The following is a 14,946-nucleotide window of genomic DNA, read 5'->3' as shown; positions in this document are numbered from 1 at the left end:
GGGGAGGATGTGAATGGGGAGTTCTGCTATTTGGGTGTTTCCTATCCTTATGGTAGAAGTTTAAAGAGACATTTCAAGTCTTTCTTGGGCATTCTTGAGCAAGATCTTCCTCTATAAAGGGCTGCTCTCCTTTGATTCCTCTATAAAGGGCTGCTCTTCTTTGATTCCTCTGTGGGTTAGCATAGTTAAAGTCTTTTGTGTCATTCCCTTTTTTTTTTTTTTTTTTCTTAACAGTTATGAAAGTGCTCAGATTGAAAAATTCTTCACTGGAACCTGGTCTATCTTCTGGATTAAGATGGTCTCCTGTTGGGTTTGTGTCTGTCTGTACTTAGGGACTCTTATTGCTCCACTCTGTTGCCCAAACAGAGAGTTCTCAGTGTGAGCAGTCAAAAGGTCATTTTAAGTTTTTCTCTTTTTTTTTTTTCTTTTTTATTTGTAATGAGGAAACTCCTATTACCCAATTATCATAATGTACCAGTTACTACCTTTTTAGTCAGACTAAACACGATTGAAGACTTTTTTTGCCATTTTTTATTATGAACAAGCATTGCCTAAGGGAACGAATCTGTTTTGAAACTTTACAATGCTTACGTGTGGTGTGTAGAAAACACAGTTGTTGCATAAACTGGAATAAGTGAAAAACTCTTCAAATAACTGACAATCCTTCTCTGGCTTCATTGACAACAAAAGAAAAACTCATGGTGCAGATACCTTCTTACTTCCCATGAATGTTTGGTATCTCTCAGCAAATATGCTTTCATTCTTTTTTTATACTCTTTTATTAACTGTTTCTTTTACAGTTTGCAGTGATGATTTGGACTGCTGTTTTGTACAGCATATAATTCTTGTAAGTAGTATCCAGATTTTTTTTTTTTTCCAGAAACATATCTAAATACTTCTGTAGAAATAAGAGAATATATAAAATTTGGCTGCCAAAGCATCTACTAAAAATTGTTTATCAAAGTATTAAATATATTAAGTTATTTTATACCTAGATTGAGAAAGGAATTTACCAATGATAGTGAAGTATTTATTCTATTATTACTTTAAAGGCACCTGGATATTTTATGCAATTCAGATTTAGCCCAGTTAATAACTGAAGGGGAATTCTGCACACAAACTAGACAAAATTCAGTTTGACAATTTTTCTTTGCCAGGTCACTCAAAAATTGAGTGTACTGCATGGGGATGTAAGATAAGGTACATTCAAAAATGGGGTGCTCATTTGCTTTTCTGCCCTGCTGTTTCAGCTTGTCTTTAAAAGTCTCCCAGGTCTTCAGTTGGGTTTCCATGACTAGTTTTATAATATTTTAGATGCATTGATGCATTTAGATGCAGAAAAGGACTATAGTGTGTCATATTTTTTTCTGCTTGTGTGTTGATTGGAAAGTATTTTTTCTAACTGCTATATTTTTATACTCCTTTGTTGATATTAGTTTTGCTGTTGTGGTGGGACTTAGCCAACCAATATATTCACTGAGACAGAAATTCTTTTGTAGAATTCCTATTCCAAGCACTGGAGTAAGCAGTCAGAAAAGCAAAACCAGAAGACACAAATATAACAAGCAGCTGCCTTAGTACAAATTACTTGATGATATTAAACTTCTCTTTTTTATTAATTTAAGCAGATTATTTGGTGGTAAAACAACAGCTCAAATGCCCTAAATGCTGAAAAAGGTTGAAAAAATAACCCCCACAGTTATTTACATTCTGGTGGGATGAATTTATGATTTGAGCTAGTTCTGGTCGTTTTTATCTTCTCTCTCTTGACATGTATATTCAGATACATGTATAGTGTAAAATATCAACCAATTTAGCAGCTCTTTTTTAAAAAAATATGATTGAGCCTTAAATCTTCATCCACTGCTTTCTGCAAATCAAAGAAAAGCACAACATGGAGGCCATTTGCATGGCAAAAGATTTGCATGCCTTAGTTTTTTTGTTGTAGTAATTAATGGTTAATGCCCACCTGGTGAATAATCTTAATATATTGGATCTTGATTCTGGTCTTGTTTTCATTATAATTTTTAGTTGCCTTGTTGTTACGGTATCCCAGGGCTTCTGTCCTGTTTGGAGCTTTCTAGGGAAGTGATCTTCTCCACCCTGTTCACTCTTACCCTGAAACAAAATCTTCACATCTGCAGTCCTACTTATGCCACCTTTCCCAGTGATTAGGGCATCAAAATACATGTCCTGAGATGTGAAGAAAGGAGGAGTCTGTCCAGCAGCGACCACCTTGGTGTTCTTGTTTGCACCAAGAGTTAAAAATAGCAGTTGAAGCTGGGTTTTGACACTGAATTAGAAAAGCAACAAATAGTTCTGGACAGGGAGGCAGGTTTTTCTCTTTTCCTTTGCTTCTGCTGGGAGGTTCTGATCGTGACAAGAGCTCTGCTAGCATGGGGACGGTCAGAACATTCCTGCCTGCATTTAGAGTCTTGCTACACAGATACTTCTGCAGCCGAAAAAGGCCTTTATTAATGCTTTTTCAATCCAGAAGCATTTATCTGTCCAGTCTCTAAGATAAGAGCCTGTGGGCTGTGCAATCATTAACAGATGCCCTGCCTAACTCACAGCAGCAATTCTGACAGTTTTGATCCAATGCTGTGGCTGTGTGCTGCAAATGAAATAGTCCAGGCTCATGCCTTGCCTGATCCTAACAGGCATGCAAGATTGGCCTTCTAGTGCCATATGTGAAATGAGAAACCAAGTTGGGTTTTTTTGTTTCTTTGTTGAATTTTTGTTTGTTTGTTTGATTTTTCCCTAAATTAGCCATTTTTTTGTAACAGAACAATCAGAGAAAGGAGATAGAAATCCTTCACAGAGGAGGGCATGCACTATGCCATTATAAGGCAGGGAAAGGTTCCTGTTGTCTGGTTCTGATAGCAGGCATCCCTGTCACAAATGTCGATGATCTTAATACCGGTCTTGGTCCTTGGATGTTGTTGTTTACAGAAACACTTATTTTGTGTAGTATTTGCATTAGGGCTTCCTGCACCTCCTTGTGCTCTTTTTTTTACAGTTTGTGTTTAGGGAAATAGGTTTTGCACCTATAGAGATTTCTCTATATAGAGAAATAAGGCTCTAAAAAGAAAGTCCACAGTGAGGCATAAGTCTGTTCTTCTTACACAGCACGCACCTCACTGAGCTGCTACTCCATCCTTCCCTAACTACCAACTATCGACCTTAAGTGTCTAGATCTGCATGTGTACACTGAGTGGGAATAGGGCAGTGCCTGTTTACACAAAATTGTCTTCTTTGAGCAAATGTTTGGGGGAAAACCCCACAAAATAAATAACTTTGAGGGCCTGTACATGTCCATGGTGCCCCAGGTCCAGCTGTGGACTTCCAGGCCTTTCTAAGGAATCAGTAACTAGTAGCACTTGGGTGTGCAAAGACTCTAGTTCCTCACCAAGACAAGTCTTCCTGCTGGCCAGGCAAATGTTACAGCCTTAGTGTTTGCTGTAAAATCTGTACTGTGAACTTCCAGTGCAACTACATAACAAAATCCTCGGCTCAGGTCAAGGAATCAAATTCCCAGCCCATAGATTCCAAACAGTTCATACAAATGGGCTTTAAAAAAAAAAAACAAACTTCTAAGAAGTGCCTTCATACCTACACTGCTGTGATAACTATTAATTCAGGTGGCACTAGAACTGGAAAACCTGGACTGAGCCTGTGACTGGGTGATGCTGCCGTGTACGTTACACCGGTGTACAAGGCACAGTTAGACCCGGGGTGCACATGGAAGACCAAATAATCTGTGCTTGACAAACCTTTGGGGATAAGACTGCTTCAGGTTTTACTGTGCAGTGGAAAATTAAGTGGGAAAACTCACAAGCAGCCTGATGCTTTTGTAAATAAGTGATTTATTTTACATTTAAGGTGTAAACAGTTAACTTTCTCTCCCCATACCTGGAAGTGCAGATGACTGTCTGCTGAGGCAGTTCACAGCATGGTGTCTATCCTGCCTTGTACCATGATTGTTCATTGAATTTGTTCCCAGATGTAAACATTGCAACACTTTGGCTCCTAGTGGTTTTGGGCTGTGTGAAGTAAGGAAGGTTGCAAAGCCAGCAATACCAGAGAATATGTCCTGTACTAAATTTGCTCTATTTAAATTTGATGGACTAATGCTATCTTTAATTGACTCTTGGAGGAACAGACAGTATTGAAGAAGTCCTGCTGTGAAGGTGAAACGATTTTATTGGCTTTTTTATACTTTTTCATATTTGCCATCATAAAGATTATTTGGGACTTCACTGCTGCACTGTCATCTGAGATTGGAACAATTTTACTTTTCCTCATGAAAGCAACCAAGAGCCACAGTCATGACTGGTTCTTGTTTGGGGTAAAATAAGTGGGACAGACTCAGAGGGCAAGTGTCTGAATCCAAGCAACTGAACTAACAAATGAGACAATAAAACTTTACTAGGGAAGTGTGGAAAGCAGATGGGTGTGTTTGTTTGCTGTTTGCCACATAGTTCCTCTAAGTGTGCAGGCAGCCCTTGCAGCTGGATGCCAAGTAAGGAGCTCCACTGCAATCGCACATCAAAGGTATTGCATGTTTGTGATACTCACAGCTTTCTCCTTCAAGCATTTCCATGAGGTTCAAACATCTTGTACATGCCCAGCTAATGTGGTAAATCCTGTTTGGGCATGGCTGCTTTCCTCTGAAATGCGGAATTTAGTGTTGCTAATACGTGCATAGTCCAGAGAGAGGGTTTGTCCCCTCACAGAATCATAAACACTGCATGTCTATTTATTTATTTATTTTGTGTTTTAGCACCTTTTTACAAGTCTATAAGTGCTTTGAGATTATAAATTACGCATGTGTAATTGCTTTGTCAGCTACTGCTGCACCCGTTTCTGGGCTACATTGCTATTAATGAAGCAACCCTTGCACTTGTGAAAAAGCTGGTTTTTAACAGTTCTTTGGCTTTGAATGATGTCATCAGGAAAATTTGGGTACTTGAGATAGTGCTGCTTGAACTTTGGCTAACAGTCCACAGTATCTTGGGCATCTCTGAGCAGATCAGCAACAGAGTAATCCATTGACTGTTTTTAAACTGTGCTGTAAAGATTTTATGAACTGCTAGGCTTTTCTCCTAAGCTGATGAAGCAAAATACCACAAGACCCTACCTTTGTGGCTGGATGAGCTGAGATTATCCACAGCTAAAATTTTGCTCTCATTTTCCTTCTGGGCTTTAGAATCAATGTCTTTTGCTTGGAGGCTGTATCTCCTCATTTTATCTGCCTTTTTCTCCTTGGATGTTTTTTAAAGGCAATGTAAACCTCCTTCATTCCCAGACAACCTGCTGCCTGTCAAATGGGATGTTTTTGGTGCTAGAAACTAGCAAAGACCTCTTTGCCAAGTCTTACTGATCCTTTGCTTTTCATAGCAGGACAACCTGCAGCATTGAAGCAGAGTCAAAGATCATAGTTTATTACATGGATCAGTTGTCTTCTGTGAAAACTGCTTCTTTATTTTCTGAAGTGGCCTACGAGTTCTTGTGGGAGGGAAACACACAATGAACACCACGACAGTTTACTCGTGTTTTCAGTTTTGTAACCAGTAGTTAGAACTCAGTGTTTCACATGACTGTACAAATGAATGCCAGGAGTCAAGTGCTTAGAAAGCTTAGAAAGCTGTAGCTTTTTTTTACTCAGAACAGGGTACGTAGCTTGGGAACTGGTATGTCTGCATTTTTTACATCCTCATAGTAGTGTTCAAGTGCCCCAGGATGGGGATGTAGACAAATTGTGCAGAGTTTGAAGCAGCAGCTTTGAGAGACTGGCATGATGACTGCTTTCTAATGCTCAAGGGGATTCTGTAAGTCTTGTTTAGGGGTTTTTATCGAATCTGGATTTTCTTCTTTCCACACCTGTTCAATAATGTTTTTAGAAAGTTAGAATTTATTTCAGATGTAAGCCATGTTGGCTTCCCCACTGCTTGCCAGTCTCTGATAGTTCCTAGAGCATAGCCTACAGGCGTTTCCACAAACTTGTTCAGAGCCACATTCATCAGCTTTGAAACCGCTCCAGCAGCCTAAAGTTTCCAGACCTTTTGCTCACCAGAGCTGCAGGGTGCAGCATTGCAGCCATGCTTTTTGCCAAAGAAGCCTCAGTGTGAAGCCAAGAAGAAAGTGCGAAGCCAAGAATTTTGGAAAGCTATGGGGAAATAATGGATCATTGGACATACCATAGCTTTAGTTTTCCTCTTACTGATGCAAGTCCAGGTGCTTAGGTGTCCTTTGGACATCCATGCAGACTTAAAGTGCAGAGTATTAGCTTCCAGATAAAATCAATCTACTTGTAATATACAAACTGAGAAAAGATTTACTAGGAACATATGGGTTCAGTGACTGCTTTTTGTTCACCACTGATGCATGATGTTCAGTCTCATATATGCGATGTTCAAAAACTGGATGCAAAACAGTCAAAATATAAACACATTTTCTTAATGGTAAGGGGATTTTAATTAGTCTTTTTCAAGGTTCTTAATATCTCAAGGGAACTTTTTGGTATGAATGTGTGGTTTTATTTTATTAAGCTGTAGCCCAGTGAAGTGGAAGTTTGCTAGTTTATTTAACTTTTTTGCAAGTGTTGTGGTCTTTAGTAACTGTAACAGTTTGACTTTTAAGGATTGGTAAGATTCCAGAATTGTAAGATCTTATAAAGTAGTCAACAGCTTTGCCTTTTTAGCATGTTACTGGTTTTTATGGACACTTCCTTTTGTATATTGAGCGAATGTATTGTTATAGATTTAATGTTTAATGGACCAATAAAATTTTTCTTACATTTGAAATGAATTGTTGTGATACATTAAAGTTACAAAGTCAGTTCATTCTAGAAGAAACTTAAAAAATAATCTAAATATATGAGCTGTGCAGTTACCGAGCCAGTAAATTGGTCAATTTACTTTTTTCCCCACTATATTTCAATGATAACAAAAAATGCTGTTCCATGGAATATTAGAGGTCTTCAATGTCCATGTTGTTTTTGTATTTCTCTGGTGTGTGATATTGGACGATGGCAGATTGCAGAGGTTTGTCTGTGGCATCTCTTCTGTATAATCCAGCTTCCCAAGATGTGTAAAGTATCCTGGCAGTGCAAACAAAATATCTTCCAGGCTGATGTAGCACTGAAGCATTGTGCAGCTGTTTTGAGACGCAGATTTCTGTTTATTTTTTTTTTTTCTTTTTTTTTTTTTTTTTCCCCTCACTTGCCCAAATGGTGGGGTGGGCAGCTGTTGAATTTGATATGCTGAGATCGGACTTGATCTTCTCGAGTGTGGCCCGGCTAGCTCAGTGATGAGGTTTCTCTTCACTCGAGTTTCGAGCCAGCATATGTTTGTGGGGTTCACTGATTTTCTTCAGGAATTCAAGTCTATAGAGCAAGTAAAGAAATCAGGGGGGACTCTCTCTCTGGTTTGCATTCCACAGTTTATTTCTGTGAAGGGGAATCCAAAGGGCAAAAGACCAAGGATTTGGGGTCTGGGGGGTCTCTTTTAACACGGTTTCTCAAAGGGAGAGAACATCAGAGAAAGAACCAATTATTTTTCTCAGTTAGTACATCTTACAAACTTTCTACAAATCAAGGTTACACACACCAAGATAAGAAATAACAGACACCAACTTCTTCAAATGCCCACAGAGGTGTAGGAGTATTCTCCACAGAGGGACAGAGGGGGAGAGAGGGGAGGCTTGGTTTCCTGGCAACACAGGGGGGGAAGAAAGGGAAGGCAAGGTAAGCATGCCCTCTCAGCTTCCATAGCTCAGAGGCATTCTGGGTCAGGAAAAACAAAGTTACAAACTTCGGTGTTGGAAAGAAGGGTCTCTCTTCTCCCAACCCCGTGCTTTCCTGGGCTAAAGAAACTTCAAGCAGCTGGAAATGCCAGCAGGGTCCTCTCATTACTCTCTCCGGCCACTCGCCGTGGGGCTGAGGAGAGAAACTTCAGTAACCATGGTAACTTGACGCCAGGTAAACAGGGGAAAGAGAAGCTGGGGGGGGGATCACAAGTAAAAGATGGGAAAAGATACATTTCAAGCTATCAACTACAACAGAGATCCACACCAGGGAAGGTGTTTTTTCTTCGTGGCTGGTGGTTCTCACTGTCTGTGTCCTGTGTCAGTGTGTGCCAGCTGCAGGCTGCCTCCTGGCACTGCTGGCACCCATGCCAGAGAGCTGACCAGACCCACAACAGTGTGGTTCTGAGAAACTGCTTACCAAGCTTCCAATGGTAGCTGTGATTCCCTGTGCAGCTCCTGGTAGGTGAGAGAGCTCTGCATGGAGCTGGGAGGGTGTGTGTTTGGACCTAGGAGCAAGGCAGAGACAGGTTTCTGAGTTGTGCCCAAGGACTGAAGCAGTCAAGTGCCTGTGCTCCACAGCCTCCCACCAGTCTGCCCACCGCTGCCCTCACCCATCACTGCAGCATCTTGGCAGGATGTTCCCTCCTTGTGATTCCAACCAGATGGTCTTCAGGGAACAGAAGCACTTGAAGTGTGTTTGCCATGGTGTTTGCAGCACACAGGAAAGAGTTAACCTTTTTTGAGAGGATGGATCCTGGTGCAGGACTCTGAACTCTGAAGTAGTTACAGCTGCTGCTCCAGCTGAGTGCAGTCCTGCTGTGCAGGCGGTGGGGTCAAGAGTGAGATACATATTCAGTTTTAAAGATGCGGGATTGCAGTGTCTTCACTTGCCAGAGGCCACACATGGAGCTATGTCTGCATTGCACAATAGTCCAGAAAGGGGTTGTGGTGCTAGAGAAGCTTTTTAAAATGCTTTTGAACAAGGACTGCACAATCACTGATGAGAATGTGAGAGGCAGAGGGTTTCCCAAGCCCAGACTGGGATCTTTGTGGGACAAATGTTTGCTACAGCTGGCTTCACTCTTGAGCTTATAGGCTGTTCAGCAGTTGGTGTATCAATAGACACAGCAAGCTCCAGCACCCCATCATAAGGTACCAACAGCTCTTTCTGAAATGGAAGTTCTGGCTGTCTGACTTGTTTTATCTGTGGTTGTCAGCACTGGAAACCAGTAGGTTTTCTCTCAGGGGAGGTTAGAGCCTCACAGTTTCACACAGTTGCCTTTGGCAACAGCACGAGAACCAGAGCCTGTATCTCACCTTCCAGCTTCCAGTGGCCATGTACTGGAAGAGAGCCTGGAAGAGGCAAGCTCCATGGTGATAAGCCAGCTGATAAAGGCAAAGGGCCAGGCTGCTCCATCCCAGCCACTGTAGCAGGAGAGGCTCTGACTGCAGACAGGAGGACTGAGCAGAGCTTTGGAGCCTGGCAAGGATTTGCAGGTCAAGTGCAGTGATGTTTCACGATGGGGCTATAGTGTGTGCTGCAGACAGGTCAGGGTGGGCCAGGCCTGTTGCATCCACCATGAGGAGACCACTTGTGCAAAATGTGAGCACTACAGGCCCCATGTGTTCTGCAGAGGTGGTATGGGTGAGTGTAGTGACTGCCTTCTGCTCAGGCTGTGCCCAGACCATTCAGAGAGGATTTCTCCCTGGAGAAGGGGATTCTTCTGGTGAAATGCAAATGTATGATAAGGAAGATGTAAGTTTCTTTTACAGTGTGTGTTCTCCTTCATAAATTAACAATACTGTAGTTACAACCCATGCTCAGCTAGAAAAACACATTTTTTGTCATCTATTAAGCATAATTTGACAATGCCCTCTGTGTTGCTTCAAAGAAAATGGCCTTTCAGTCCTCAGGCATCTGGTGAGTGGTTGGGTTTAGTGATGCCAAGGGGACAGGAGGACTGAAACTGGAGGACCTTTCATCATGAAGCACTGAACCAAAAGAATGCTTCTGCATCGTGATTTTTGTCGTGGGACTCTGGGATCCTTGTGGGACAGCTCCTAGGGCCATCCTGCTTCCAGAAACTTTGGCAGTGATGGAGGAGCCCATGGGAAAATTCTGCAAGTAGTCAAAGCCTCTGATAGCTTGTAATATCCTTAAGAGTATTTTTATTGTACTGAGAACAAGAAATGTTTTTTTTGTTGTTTGATGCTTTCACCTGATAATTTAACTCAGCATTCCCCCTGTGTCCTTGTGCTGGGAAAAAGCTAGGACTGTTCATTTTCCCAGGGTTACTTCTGATTTTAAAAATCATTGTATTCCCTCCCTATGTGTTTCTTTCTTCCTCCTCCCTCCACGCAGAAATGCCATTTCTAACTGTCCTTTCTAAAGTCACTATCCTACAGTTATTTTAAAAGTATATAGTTATTTTTAAAGTAACTATCCTATCTACTCAGAAGTTCTTGAAGCTTGTCCTCCCTCACTTCCTAGCTCCATTTTGAAAGAGAATGTAGTAAAAATACACACTGTATTAACAACTTTCTGCACTTCAAATTAGAGTGCATTTTGATACGGTTTCTCTTGGCTTTCTGTTTTTAGTCCTTTCCTAATGGTAACTAATGCTTAATGCAATGTTTTGGGGTCTTAGTTTGGTGACTTCTTTGCATAATATTGCAGTACCTGCCTAGAGAGCTCGTCTCTGGCAACAGGTCAAAGCCTGGCTTTGTGTATATGAAAGTTAGGATTGTTTTGTCTGTGATTCTGCATTTATTATCTGATAGTATTTTTGTTTGTTTGTTTTAGTCACATACAAGTCATAAGATGTGACTACAATGCTCTGCTGTCAGCTTTTTTGCTCTTCCAGGATGTGATAGTGTTCCTCACAATTTTTTAGAGTGGGAGATCTAATACATTGCTTAAGAGGAGGTCTGCCAAAGGTAACAGTCTCTAAAGGCCTTAAAATTTCCTAAAGGAGACACAACCTAGGAGGACAGGAAAGGTATTACTTGGCTCAGCCGAACAGCTCCAAACCACTTCATTACCAGGTGCAACCTGCTGTTTACAACACATTCAAGGTAGAGAAAATTTCACTTTCTTCCAGTTTATACTGAATCCAAAAAGGCAATAGATTCAAACTTTTCTTTTAAGCAAGCTGTCACTCCATTTACATGTTGGTCTCTAGATTTTAGGGCAAATTTGAAAAGAAGTGAAGCCCAAGTCTATTTTGTCTCCTTTTTATTTTCACTTTTATACAAAAAAAAAAAGTCTGACATAGTCACATCAATGAGAACAAAGCTGCGGTGTGCACTCTGACAACAAAAATAATATAAGGATTTAAAATACATTGTTTTACTGTTTGCAATAGCAATGTTAGTTTGCTTTTACTTCTTAAATATCCCCAACACCAAATTGCTGCGCTTGAAATTCTTGAAAGTCCTCTGGGATGGTGTCTGAAAACAGGAAAATATGAAGACGTTTAGTCTCTTCTGAAAAAATTAAGGCGCACTTACCACCACCTACTGTCTTTTCAGCTAACAAGGAGTGTTTTCAGTTTTAGCTGGATACCACTGAAAAACACGAAGAGGCTAACAAGGCAGTGAGTGCTACAGTGCCAACCCAACAAAGAAGTACTATCAATCTTCAGATTACATATCTCTGAAAATTTTGTGGCTAGCACTCTTAGATTTTTATCAATAAACACTGACCAGTGTGATAGATTGGCATTTAGGAAAAAAAGTAGGAAACAACTAAAGAAGTTAAGGCTGCTGGGAATTTTTTCTCCTGGCCAATAACTGGCCACTTCTGAGAATTGACAATAGTTTTGACCATTGAAAAGTGAGATCAACCTGTGAACACCACCCTTTAAAACCTAAGCCTGGGAATTTTTCTCTCTCTTTAGTTTCTGGCTGTTGAAGAGGTAACAGGGCTCTGGTTCAGCCTCTCCCCCCACCAGGCCGGACAAGGCCACGGCGGGAGCCGGGCTGGCTGGAGTTCTGTGGTTCCCGGGGAGGATGGAGACTGTGAAGTGACAGGACCCCCTTCCCAGAGGGGCTGAGCCCCTTCCTGGAGGGCTCGCTGAGCCTTGTACCAGCGGGGCTACCGGGCCAGGCCGGTCCCTGGCTCGGCTGCAGATTTTCTGCCGCGCCTGAGTTTCACCAGAGACTGCCGAGTAAGGAGAGAGAAAGACATTGACCTGCGGCATGCTGAGACAGTGACCATACTCTCCAGAGCAGCCACCGAAAATCTTCCATGGCAAACAGCTCCAGCTGCTGCCCTGGCAAAGATCATGGGACCATCCACAAGGCCTGGGCAAGATTTTAACCCTTTCACTACCCAGATGAGACTATGAAAAACAGTAAGGAAATGAACTGAGCCTCAGATGGGAAGAGAATAAGCAGATGCACTAATAAGCTGAAATATTCTTTTGTTAAAAGTATGGAGATGGACAATAATGTTCTGAAAAAAACCCTTTAATTCATGAGAATATTTTGGGGCGAATGGAGTATTTCAAAGTGTGGATCTAAGCAAAGGTAATTCATTGATAGAGCTGAGCAAATGATGAAGGAGTTGTGATCCTGTGAGATGCTGGAACAGAAAAGAAGAAGTTAGAGTTGATGAAGACTTGTGGCTCTTAAAAGACAAAGAGAAAACATCTGTTTCCAGAGATGATCACAGAGACAGATGAAGAGAACTTTTGCCTTTGAATAACATCCTTAAAATGATACCCCTTGAATCATGGCCCATAAACACACCTCAGAGTAGTGGGAAATGGGAGGAAAGAACTGATGGCAGAGTTTTCCGGGTGGCTGGCATCAGAGAAATAGAAAGCCATAAGAAAATGGTTTTCTTGTGAAAAACTCTCCACAGACTGACGAAAGAGAACTTTTTCTCTACAAAGACTGATGAAAAGCTACTATATAGTTGGGACTATTTTAACCAGCAGGTTTTGTCTATGCTGTCAGTTGGACAAGGGAATGGTTGGCGGGCGGGGGGGGGAGGGGTAAAGGGTTTCTAGAGGTTTTATTCTGGTTTCTTATCCTTGTATTTTTGTTAATAAACTTTCTTTATGGCTTTTAAATTTTAAGCCTGTTTTGCCCTTCTCCTAATCCGTATCTCACAGCACGAAATAAGTAAATTTTTTTTTAGTAATTTTTTAGCTAGTGCTTTAAAACCACAACGACCAGAGAGACAAGAGAAGTGCTTGTCTTGCTTTGCAAGTCAGACACATTTGCAGCATCAGCATCTCAATTTCTCTTGTATCCTAATTCAACTTCCTTATGATGGTTTCCCAGGCCACAAAAAGGGACAAAAAACATTAACCCCAGGACCAATAGCAACTGGCATAAAGACTTGAGACTTGGAAGAGGGAGCTGGAGATGGATCAATGTCATAGGAGCAGCTCCAGTTCTGTTTGAAGCGTTATTTGCAGTCTGCCTTTGACAGATCCCAGAACATTTTATCTAGAGAGCCACAGACATAACATAGAGTTAAAGCTGTGGCCAGCAGTGGAGCCACAGCACCAAAGCTGCATGACCTCAAGTTGACTCTGATTATTTCCACCCTGATGCAGGAGAGGTAGATCTAAATGCAAAAAAAGGATATGTGTCTAAACACATACGTGTAGAAAAAGGGGTAAGTCCTTTGCTTTTTGTTGAACACTTTTAAAAGGCTTGACATTTCTTTCAGGCTTCTTCTGCATAATGTAGGAACTTCTCTGATATGAAAACAGAGATACTGTGGGACTAAAGAGTCTTTTTGAGTGGGTTTCATTAACTTCATGTAGTTCCTGCAGCAATGCCACTTGCTTGCTTACTGCCATGTAAGTGTGACTTAGTGGCAGCTTTGATACATATTTTCTGGGAAACCACAATACTGTTGAAAATACTTAACCAATTAATTTTTATTTGTAAGCACTACTGTCTAGCAGTTCCCTGTTTAACTGTGACCTCCAGGAGCCAGCCTCAGTGTACTAAGTGTCCAAGTACCAGAGTCCATCAGCATAACATGCCACAGAGTGGCCATGTCCCCTACAGTCCTGGACTGGGCTTCTCAGATCCACAGAAAGCAGACAAGGAAACTATTCCAACTTGGCTGTACATTTTTTCTCAAAGGCTGGATATGGATGCTGAGAGGAGGACAGGAAGCACCTTCAGCCCCAGTTCAAGTTACCTGAACTGCTGCTGCGACAGAAATACCCTGAAATGATCAGCTTATGTGTGAGTGACTAAAGTTTGAGTTATTTTATATAGTGGATGATCAGCGCTAAGCTAAAAGGCTCTTTCCCCAAGAGTAGTAAGCCAGCATGCTCCCACAGAATCAGAAGCATTCCCACATGGGAGGAAAGGCATCTTATGATCTTGTCCCCTCCCCCCACAGGACCAGCCAGCAAGTACACAAGTGACAGTGATGCCTGATGCCTAAGCTCACTGACTCTCCAGGTGTATTTCACCTTGTATTCAAAGCTCAATGTCTACATACATGTTGGCATCAGTGTATTTATTGTGTGTGCACAGCTCTCACAGTCAGTTGGTTTTATATAACATTCCTAATTCCCTGATGACAGCTATTCAGATGGCACATTCAGATGGCACGTTCTCTGTAGCAGTGACTGCTGTGGGAGGAGCAGCTGTGAGGTGTTCCTTGTCTGGCTGGGCTGCAGTGTGCTGCTGGTGTCAGGGGAGGCATTTCACAGCTGTGAATAACTTGTAAAGGAAGGGCAAAGGACAGAATGCTAAACGGCTTAATCCAACAGCCTTACTACTGGTTCTTCATTGTCACTTAATTGTTAGCTAAAATGGCACAAGAGCAACATTACCATTGCAGCGATATTTCAGGTTGGACCAAATAATGTTTTCCTGAGAGAAGCAGAAAACTCCAAGCCGTCCTCCACGCATCGTGGTGTCTATAGTTACACCAGAGTCTGCCACTAGGTCAGAGCCTTCATAAAATCTTGCCCTTAATGAAAACAAACAGAAGCTTTATTAGGTCTTTTTGAAGGCTGCAACATTCCTGAAAGTAATGTTGTTAGCCATGGAGACGCTATTACTTGGACATGCTATCCCTCTCATCTAGCCAGGGAGAAAAAGCAATTAAGGTAGCTCCTGTGTAGGCTGGGAACTGGAGCAATACTGCATACT

The 14,946-nt window shown here is 41.6% G+C and overlaps 2 protein-coding genes across 3 annotated transcripts in view; one reads left to right on the top strand and one right to left on the bottom strand.

Annotated features, from left to right (window-relative positions):
• The window catches only part of SERINC5 (serine incorporator 5), a 41,261-nt gene extending 34,433 nt beyond the window's left edge, over positions 1 to 6,828 (top strand). For both annotated transcript variants that reach the window (XM_058864879.1, XM_058864880.1), the window contains one exon: positions 235 to 6,828. In XM_058864879.1, coding sequence (XP_058720862.1) covers positions 235 to 382 — 148 coding nt within the window. In that variant the 3' untranslated portion in view covers positions 383 to 6,828. The remainder of the gene's footprint in view (positions 1 to 234) is intronic.
• A 4,203-nt stretch (positions 6,829 to 11,031) lies between these two features.
• THBS4 (thrombospondin 4) overlaps positions 11,032 to 14,946 on the bottom strand; it is a 42,392-nt gene continuing 38,477 nt past the window's right edge. Inside the window, exons 21-22 of the mRNA XM_058864878.1 lie at positions 14,625 to 14,764; positions 11,032 to 11,259 (exon numbers count right to left, since the gene is read on the bottom strand). Coding sequence (XP_058720861.1) covers positions 11,198 to 11,259; positions 14,625 to 14,764 — 202 coding nt within the window. The 3' untranslated portion in view covers positions 11,032 to 11,197. The remainder of the gene's footprint in view (positions 11,260 to 14,624; positions 14,765 to 14,946) is intronic.

This window comes from Poecile atricapillus, chromosome Z (assembly GCF_030490865.1).
Source record: "Poecile atricapillus isolate bPoeAtr1 chromosome Z, bPoeAtr1.hap1, whole genome shotgun sequence".
Classification (NCBI taxonomy): Eukaryota; Metazoa; Chordata; class Aves; order Passeriformes; family Paridae; genus Poecile; species Poecile atricapillus.
This window is presented reverse-complemented; position numbering and strand designations above follow the sequence as displayed.